We start from the raw sequence: 10003 nt of genomic DNA on the forward strand, positions 1-10003 counted from the left end.
ACTCGTCGCCGGGGACTTTAACGCTAAGTCCCCGGTATGGGGATCCGCTTCGGCGGACCGGCATGGCGACGAACTGTTGGACGTCATGGCGGCCTTAGGGCTGTCGACGGCCAACAGGGGAACCACCCCGACGTTCGTGGGAAACACCTCGAGCTCGGTGGTGGACATCACGCTGGCGTCGCCGTCGGTCCTCGGACGTATTGCCGGTTGGTCCGTTCTCTCCCACTTGGAGAACATGAGCGACCACCGGTACATCACGTTCGAGTGCACCGACGGCAGGCGTCCTCGGACGAGGCCGGACATGCAGCCTCGCGGCGCTCGCGTCGGCTGGAAAGTCGGCCCGGAGTCAGACGCCGATCTATTTGCGGCCGGTCTACTGATCGCCCGATGGACGGCGCCCACTCCGCCCGATCGACTGGTCTCCGCGGGCGAGGTGGCGGAAGAGCTGGACAGGAGAGTCGAAGTCGCTTGCGACTTTGCACTCCCCAGAAAGCGTCCGCCACCTACCCGGGGACCTCCCGTTCACTGGTGGAACGAGGAGGTGTCTGCCCTGAGAAGCGACTGCGTCAGGGCGAGGAGAGCCCTGACGCGGTCCAACAGGCGTGGGCAGGCAGAACCCGATCCGGATAATCCGGATCCCAGGGAGTTGCTGAGGGAGGCCCGGAAACGGCTGAAGCTCGCCATCAGGCGTAGCAAAGCTCGTTGCTGGGCCGACCTCGTGAAGTCGGTGGATCACGACCCTTGGGGGAAACCCTATAGGGTCGTGATGCGCAAGCTGCGCGGCCCACCGACTTCGGGGCAACTGGAGGCGGAGACGTTGGAACAGACGGTCCACGCGCTGTTCCCGACACATCCGCCTCTCCCACCCCTGGGAGACTGGCCGTCCGTCGAAGACGACGCGACCGTCGAGGATTTCACCCTGGAGGAGATATCCGCTGCGGTAGCGAGAGTTCGGGGAAGAAACACCGCGCCCGGTCCGGACAGCATACCGAACCGGGTGTGGGGTCTCGTCCACGACCTCGCACCGCAGTGGTTAGACACTGTCTTGAACGTGTGTCTCCAAAAGGGTGAAATCCCGCCCCGGTGGAAGAGGGCGAGGTTGGTGCTCTTGCGGAAAGGTGACTAGCCCGAGGGAGTCCTCTCGTCGTACCGGCCTCTTTGTATGCTGGACGACGTGGGGAAAATCCTCGAGCGGCTGTTGGCCACCCGCATATAGCACCACCTGACGACGGTCGGTGGGCTGGCGGACGGCCAGTTCGGGTTCAGGAAAGGGAGGTCGAAGGACGACGCGGCCTCCCTCTTCCAGCAGCTGGCCGTCAGGGCCGAGAACGGACCGGGCTTCTGTGTTGTGGTGAGCCTGGACATCCGGAACGCTTTCAACTCCGTGCGATGGTCACACATCCTCGGAGCGTTGGAAGCTCGTTTGAGCTGTTAGTTTACGGTTGGCGATTTTTGGTTAATTAAAATTTACATATATAATCATAGTGAATCATCCGAGGCCCCGTAATCGGAATGAATACACTTTATATCTCTTAATGAGAATAGAGTGTGTTAATATATAAATTTTAATAGTACTTAGTATATATAGAAAAGCGACTTAAGTACGAAAATGTATCATACACGATGTATAGCCGTTTTTTGTGGGCGGGCGGTTTGCGGGTAAACGCTATACGTAAGAAATATACGGTGGCATCGGCGGTAGGGATATATAAATGAATATATGACTTAAATACAGAAATGTATCATACACGAGGTATAGCCGTATTTTGTGGGCCTAGGATGAGCCCCGTATCGTCATTTTTCGTTACTACCTCCACGTGGCGGCAGTGGGTAATTTGCGTGCCTGTAGCCTGCCTTCCATGGTGTGGTAGCTATTTCTCAGACTCCCTCTCCGGAATCGAACCCTAATTCCCCGTTACAACGTAATTAATAATACAAACGGTTTTATGGGACCCGGTTGTTAATTACTATATCGAACGCTTTGATATAGAGTGTATTATATACTACTTGTCTATGGCTGTCTATTGTTGCAATTTTAATGTGTATCAGCGGCAGCGCCTTGCGCACGATAAAGATTTATAGGCAAACAATTGCTTAATCTACCTGTTATACATTAAAAAAATAATTAACGAAGTGGAAATATACAACTGCTGCGCTATTGACAATTTATTATAACCGGGTGGAGAATTCATTGCTGTCGAACTGTGTGATTGAAATAACTCGCAGAAGAGGGAATGTGAAGGAAACCTCGCTGTTTTATTTGAAAAATAAAATTTAAAAAAACTAATATATGCATGTTAATAAAAAATAAGCGTGTTAAAATCAAGTCAGCAAATGGTTTCCTTACCTAGATCCAATGTAAGATCAGTTAAGATCTATACTGGGGAACCAGTTGACACTACTTACGTCGCAAAAATATGGTCGACACTGGTTTTGAGGGTAGAGACCCTTGGGCCGTTTATTAATGAGAAACAACAGGTTATTTCAACAAAAAATAAAACAAACCGAAAAGATGAACACAATAATAATAATCTTCGCATAATATCGTGGCACTTTCGCTGGCGTCGATGACGCGATGTCCGGCGTGATCCTTGGGCCACAAAAAGTTAGCAGCGTTGTAGGCGACGGTGCGCGGGTGCGGATCGGTTGGTCGACGTTGTCGCTTTCACAACGGGAAGAAGACTCCCGTATCATTTGCAGCGGATCATCGTCGGGCGTGCGGCACTTGCTGAACTTTGCGCCGCGGCGTATAACGCGCGGTGTTGGTCAGTCAAATATTCATAGTAGGACGACGGCTAAAGGTGGCAGCGACGTGAAGCTTTGTCAGTCATAATAAAAATTTGTTATATATATACATGTACGTATAATTTATGACACGCACGTGTATACGGGTACGAAAACCAAAAATAAAATTACACAGGAAAATATTGTTGTCGGCGAGCGGTGAGCGGGGTGGAGTGAATGAATTACGACAGTCTAGTCTCAAGGCCATAGACGACGGGATACACGAGAATAATAACATGGGGCGCGTGTTATTATTAACAAACATACATGTGAAACTAATATAAGCGTGTTAAAATGTGTACTCTAAAGTAAAGTGAACTCTTAAGTTTTATGATATTACATTGCAAAGAGGTTCATGTTTTATACATCTAATCGTGAATAATAATGAATAAGCGCATTTATTATCAAATCTCCTAACAAAAAATATCTTATAATTACATGATATTAATGATAGAATCGCCCAAATTAATAATTGTTATCAATTTTAACACGGCANCGCCCAAATTAATAATTGTTATCAATTTTAACACGGCAAACTATCGAACACTTGTAGTTAACATACGAAAATGTTTGTAACATTTTGTAAGAATGGTTTGATATAATCATTTCTGTAAAAAACACGTTCAAACGTTAATAATTTTCATAGAAAAAAAATCGCGTATAGTCACTAGCAAATAACGTGATAAAATAGTGTTTACTTCTGTCCTTTAAATAACATAGACTAACGTTTGATACCATAGAAAAATCGTAAAAAAAATTCAAAATTTAACAAATTTCAAAATGCTATAGAATTGTAACGACTGAAATAAAATAAGAATTTTAGGTATCAAAATTTTTCTTTGAAATTTATTTATAAAATGGCTATTTAAAAAAAACATTTTAATAAAAAAATTATTTTTTGTAATTCCGAAAAACATTATAAAAAATTTATTAAATAAAGTCCTATAGTGAAAACGTCGATGAATTAAAAAAAAGTGAAAATTTATAAGTTATATATATCATAAGTTATAAGAGTTGTATGTTAGATCTGTTCCACTCTATATAATTTGATAAGAAATCAGCGAAGAAATAGACTATACCAAACGCCACAACTAGGGTCGTGTAGCTTAATGGTTAATTGGTTACTTTTTGTTAATAGTTTGTAAAAAATATATATGTTTCATTATTATATTTTTAAATTGTGAACTCCTATTTTGATTGTTATGTAACATAAAAAGGTTTACAAGCATCATTATTTATCTTATAACATAAAATTATAATCTTCTGAGTAAAAGTTACTGTGCAGCGCTGTCCAACGTATTTTCTTGTAACTGAATAAACGGAAATGAAGCTGTACCATGACGCTACACAATAGATTTTTTTTTATTTATTTATTCATGCTAAAGTTATAAACTTACTACAATAGTAACTGGTTTTTTTTTTTAAATATACAAGTGCGATTTAGAACAAATACATATTTTCATTTAAATTATATTTGAAAATGTTGTCATTATTTGATTAATTTTTTATATTCAAATATGCCTACTTTAAAAATCGGAAAACAGCGAAAATTTATTAAATCCAAGAAAATAATCTTATTATTAAGGTATACTTAACACCATACACTAATTATAAATTTTGAAAAACATTTTAGTAATAAATAGTACGCTTGATTGAATTTTAAAATGATAATCTGCAATTTTTTTAAACAAATAGTATATTTACTCTATATTTTATTTCAATTGAAATGAGTACATAATGTTAACTTGCGATGATCTATGAACAATTTTTATAAGTGTATAACTCATTTATCATGTCAAATAAATTTGATTAATTTAAAATAGTTACAAATTAAATATATATTTTTTAAAAATAAATTTTTGTTTTACAATTTTTTACATATTTAAAATGGAATGAATTGTTCTTTCAAACGGAATTAATATTATAATAACAATAATTTATCGCGTTAACATGATAATATTGATATTTTATTGTCAGTATTAGACTTTCATTACTGTTGCAAATATAATCATCAATAAAAATGGGTTTCTATTTTTATTCTGGAATATTCCTTTTTTTTATGTGCGTGATTACTTTACCTATATTTTCAACTGGAATTCCCTGCTCCGTCAAAGAAACTAGTAATAATGAATCAAATCAAGTATTTATAAAAATAATTATTATCTTTTTTATACATTTTTTACTATTATTTAGTGGCTAAGGTACCTTCATTTATACAAATATTTGTATAAAAGAAGCTAAATTTTTTAAAGTTTTTTAAAGCATAAAATTTCATAAAGACTTTAGTAGGTTAGTGGGGGTAAAAAAAGTGCTATATTTAATGAAGACTAGTGTTTTATTATTACAATAAATCCTAAAACTTTAAAAAAAGGAAACAGAAAAATATATAATAAAAAAATTAATTATCTTAAAATTGAAATCAGTACAAACGAAACTTAAAACGTTTTCGTAGGAACTTTTTCTTCTATTAACGAATTTTTTTGGTTATCATTTACACTTATAAATATCACTCTTGTTCTTTCGCCTTAATAGTTTCTCTAACTCTCCTTTTTTTTTAAAACCACTCATTAATTGCTGGACGAGGATTCCATTCGGTTAATGGAGGAAGATTAAAATAAATATATAGATATTCATTCTCGCTTTCATTATTACTTTATTTCATTATTTAACTTAAAAAGTAATAAATAGTTAATAATTCAAGAATAATGTGTTACTATAGATAACCAAAAAAAAAATTGTTTAAATTATATTTATTCTGTAAGTAATTGAGTGGGTTATGATAAAAAAATCACCTGTACAATAAGTTCATATAAATCATGTGAAATAAGCTTTGAGCAGTGGCGATCTCGTAACCAATGAGGTCCATGCGAGTTGCAATTATTGCTAGTTGAAATATCATGTGAAAATTAGATCAGTAAAATCTTAAATACAACTTTGTCTTAGTATACAATTTTATTTAGTTAAATATGTTAGATATTCAATAAATTACACTTTTAAATATCTATCAACTTTTAAATTAATCATATTAACAAATAAAATAAACGTTTTGTAGAATGATGGTCCAGAAAAAGTTTCTGATACATCTGATTCTTCTGATGAGGTGAGTTGTTACAGATATTATAAAGAAAATTCTACAATGGAATTATTTAACCAACACATTGTATAAAAGTTAATTAAAAAGTTAAATTTGTATGATTCACTTTAAATATCTCATGATTATTTGGATTAAAGTAGTAAGAAATAAAGATAAGAGTAAGATTTAAAAAATGAAAATAAAGCATAACATTTTTGAAAAAAAAAAAATTAGTTATTTTATCATATTGTTAAAAATATTGTGTAAGGCATAGTAAGTGAGGCCTTTTTACTACTCATGGGTAATCCAAGGTACATAAAATTATAAGTGCACTAACGACAATATTCATAATAATAAAGAAATGAAATTTAAATAATATTGATGGTAAACATATATACCATAAATACTATTAACAATGAACTTACAAAGCAGTTTTATAGTAACAATATGTGTTTGTTGACTATTTCTCTTAAATGTTTATTTAAATTTTTTGTTTAATAATGAATTATTTCCTTCTAAGAATATGAATATTATGTATAAATAACCTATGCTATGATAGTGAGAGTATTATGACAGATGAGGTGTGGTGTTACAGATATTATAAGGAAAAATTGTTTTAATTTAATTTTTAAACTGGTATTATTTGACTTACACATTGTATAAAATTTGTATGATTCACTTAAAAATCTCATGATGATATGGACTTAAGGACTAAGAAATAATTAATAGAGAAAAATTAATTCCTACGTGAAGGATAATAAACATTATTATAATTGCTGATATTTTTTTTTTAAGTAAATTTTAAAAGTAAAAAGAAAATTAGTTAGGATGCTTTGAAAATGTCATTTCATGAAATTAATTTCAATTATACAATTTTTTATAGTTAAATATGTTTGATATGAAATTAATTATAGTTCTGAATATCTATGAATTTTTAAAGTAGTAATATTAACAACTAAAATGATTGTTTTTTAGAATGATGGACCATCAGAAAGTATAGTACGTGATATCTTAAATGTTTCAAATGAGGTAAGGTGTTGGACTTACTTTAAAGAAATTTTTTTTTAATTTTATTCAATATACAATTTTTAAAAAAGTATATGTAAATTTTAAGTATATAAATAGAATAGCGTTGATTTCTAACAACTTTGAAACATATATTTTTGTAGATATTAACATTTCAAAATTATGGCTGAAGATAACGTGTAGGTCTTTTTATTTTTTGACTAGTCATTTATACCTTACTACTCCTACCTACAAATAAAATTGATAATATTTCTAAAATAATGGTAAAAAGTTGTTATTAACCAGTCAATTTCTTTGTTTGGTCATTTCCAATATTAAAACTAATTAAATTATGTTTATTAAAAGTTTCAATTTAAAATACACAAGTTGATAATGATTTGAAAAGTAAATAGAGGAGATAGGGTACGATTTAAAAAAAGCAGTAATGCTTATTTCAGTTAATACAATTAAACATTTTTGAAATAAAGTGTCTGGAGTTATTTTTATTTAAAAAAAAAATATAATCAAATATTTTGGTCCAGTTGGTTCTGAGCAAATTTAGATAAGATACAAAAATACATATAACGGTAAAATAAATAACTATTTAGATTTGTATAGAGGTTAATAGATATCATAGCTATCATCAGCTACCAAAAATTTTTGATTTTTCCAACATCAAAGGTAATACCGTACAATAATGATTACTGTCGTATGCATTATATGAAAAAAATTACACTACAAATTTATTCTTTACTATGTTACGAACCCGCATTATTATGGTATTAGTGTAGTGGCGTTAGTGAGTAATTAATAGTGGACAACGGATAGTTTCAATTAAGCATTAATTAATCGTGTTGGAACCATCGTATAATTAATATTGTGTTATAACAAGTAAGTGATCACCTTAAGACGATTAATGCTATATCTTATAAATAACTGTATTTTCTAAAATTAAAAAGACTATTGTATTTTTTTGTTTAATTTAAGTGTACTTTTATTTCACATTACTAACGACATTCCACTCCAACCCGTTACCGTGTCTCATTCTAGGTAGGACACAACAACTATGGAATCGGTTCAATACTTTTTTTCTTGACACATATGTTTTTAATTGTCATTAAAAACATTTTAGTTGTCTTATTGAAAACTAACAATTTATTATTTAATAAATGTAATAATTGACACGTATAAATAAAACTATGAACCATTAACCTCACTCGACTTCTACTCAAGGTATGCAGATTGTTCCAATTATAACCTTTTTTTATTTTAATAATTTTTTTTTTACATCCTTCTAATTTTCAATTTCATTAATATATTAAAATTATAAAATAAATCGAAAACCGAATTTTACTGTGTCAATTTTATTTTAATTTAGGATTTATTTTTATTATGTTTATTGCATATTTCATTTGTTAAATTGTTCTTTTTTATTATTTATAAAGTAAACTGAATTTGGGTAAAAGTCGAAACTAATAGTTAGAATTTATTCAAATTTATACAATACATTTAGTTAGAGTTATTTTAACTCTAATATTGTATATTAATTTTTTAATGTATACATTCATGGTCCTCATAAGGAAAAAGTTTTTAAGTTTTTAACACGCTTATATTAGTTTCACATGTATGTGTGTTGTTTATAACTTTCCACCCGGCACGTGTTATTATTCTCGCGTATGACCTTGAGACTAGACGTCGTAACGCATTCAAGATACAAAGTTTAAAATTTTTTTTAACATAGAGTGCAAAAGAATGGTATAATTCAAGTTTAAGAAAATTATCAATAAACAAATGGTTAGATTGGGCAGGGTCCTTTTTACAAGTGTATGCTGATAAAAGTTGGGCAAATGTCAGATTTGCATATAACTTTAAATATTTAAATAGATCATTAATTGACTATGCTCTAAAAAAAGAACGTTTAATACTAGAAATTAAGAGTTCTATGTCAAATACATCTAGAATAAATTTGATTGTTATGGGCTTACCGCTAAATGTACAAGATAAACTGGATAAGGAGGAGATAACTAGTACAGATTTATTAATGAATAAAATAAGAATGTATGATCCAGAAAAAAACCAATATAAAAAAGATGATAAGATGAAATCTAATTATAATAATAATAATGTAATTATAAAGGGAAAGAGTAATGTTGACAAGAAGTATAATGTAGCACCAAAAGGATTTTCTGAAAAAAAGCCTTGTTATATGTGTGAGGCTCTATATAAACCTAATCGTTATCATCCACTTCAACTTTGTCGGAACAAGCTACAATATTTGGAAAAAAAAAATGTTAATGCATCCGAAGTCAATCAAACTGAAATTGATGATCTATTGGACATTGAACTAAAGAACCAAAAAAACTAAATCGCCCGGAAAAATTTACACCGCTTATAACATTAAACGTATTAATTAATAAATCAAAAAAAGTAAAAGATATCTATGATAGTGGTTCAAATATTACACTTGTTAATCACAAGATTATAAACCAATTAAAAACAAAATTTTTTGAAAATCATAGTTTGTTTAAAACAATAAGTGGAGTAAATTTTACCAATAGCCGGGCACGTTTGTATTTAAAAATTAATAAAATTGAAAAAGTTTTAGATGTATATGTTATAAAAAACAATAATTTTTCATATGATTTATTACTTGGTCTAGATGCTATTAAAATATTTAAATTGTCACAGGATGAAAATTTAAATATTTTTCAAAAAATAAATGAAAAAGAAAGTGAATTAGTAAATTGTCAAGAAAAACAAAAGAATGATCTACAATTAAATTTGAATGATTATATTGATGTTAGTATTTTTGAAACTAATTTACAACATTTAAATGAGAAAGATAAAATAATAATAATGAACCTTATTAATAAATATAAAGTAATTTTTGCTAAGAATAAATATGACGTAGGTAGAGTTAAATGTGAAGAAGCACAAATTAAATTAACAAAAGATAATCATATTTCAAAAAAACCATACAGATGTTCAATACCTGATCAAAAAGGAATAGAATCGCAAATTACAAATTTATTAGAAGCGGGTCTTATTGAAGAAACTAATTCGCCTTTTGCAGCCCCAGTTACACTAGTGTACAAATAAATATAGTTTAAAAAACTAAAAAAACACGCTTTTAAAGCACAT

General features: G+C 32.1%; 2 protein-coding genes across 4 annotated transcripts in view; both read left to right on the plus strand.

Moving 5' to 3' along the window:
• LOC126896927 (nicotinate phosphoribosyltransferase) overlaps positions 1 to 10003 on the plus strand; it is a 36270-nt gene that overhangs the window by 10460 nt on the left and 15807 nt on the right. The window lies entirely within an intron of this gene.
• LOC126896950 (uncharacterized) overlaps positions 4701 to 10003 on the plus strand; it is an 8602-nt gene continuing 3299 nt past the window's right edge. Inside the window, exons 1-4 of one of the 2 annotated variants that reach the window (XM_050670196.1) lie at positions 4701 to 4924; positions 5837 to 5884; positions 6833 to 6886; positions 7027 to 8224. In XM_050670196.1, the coding sequence (XP_050526153.1) occupies positions 4805 to 4924; positions 5837 to 5884; positions 6833 to 6886; positions 7027 to 7053 (249 nt within the window). In that variant the 5' untranslated portion in view covers positions 4701 to 4804 and the 3' untranslated portion in view covers positions 7054 to 8224. Of the gene's footprint in view, positions 4925 to 5836; positions 5885 to 6832; positions 6887 to 7026; positions 8225 to 10003 lie in introns of those variants that run through there. The other variant, XM_050670195.1, reaches the window with a different exon arrangement.

This window comes from Daktulosphaira vitifoliae, unplaced genomic scaffold, assembly GCF_025091365.1.
Source record: "Daktulosphaira vitifoliae isolate Bord-2020 unplaced genomic scaffold, ASM2509136v1 Scaffold_1, whole genome shotgun sequence".
NCBI classification, from domain to species: Eukaryota; Metazoa; Arthropoda; class Insecta; order Hemiptera; family Phylloxeridae; genus Daktulosphaira; species Daktulosphaira vitifoliae.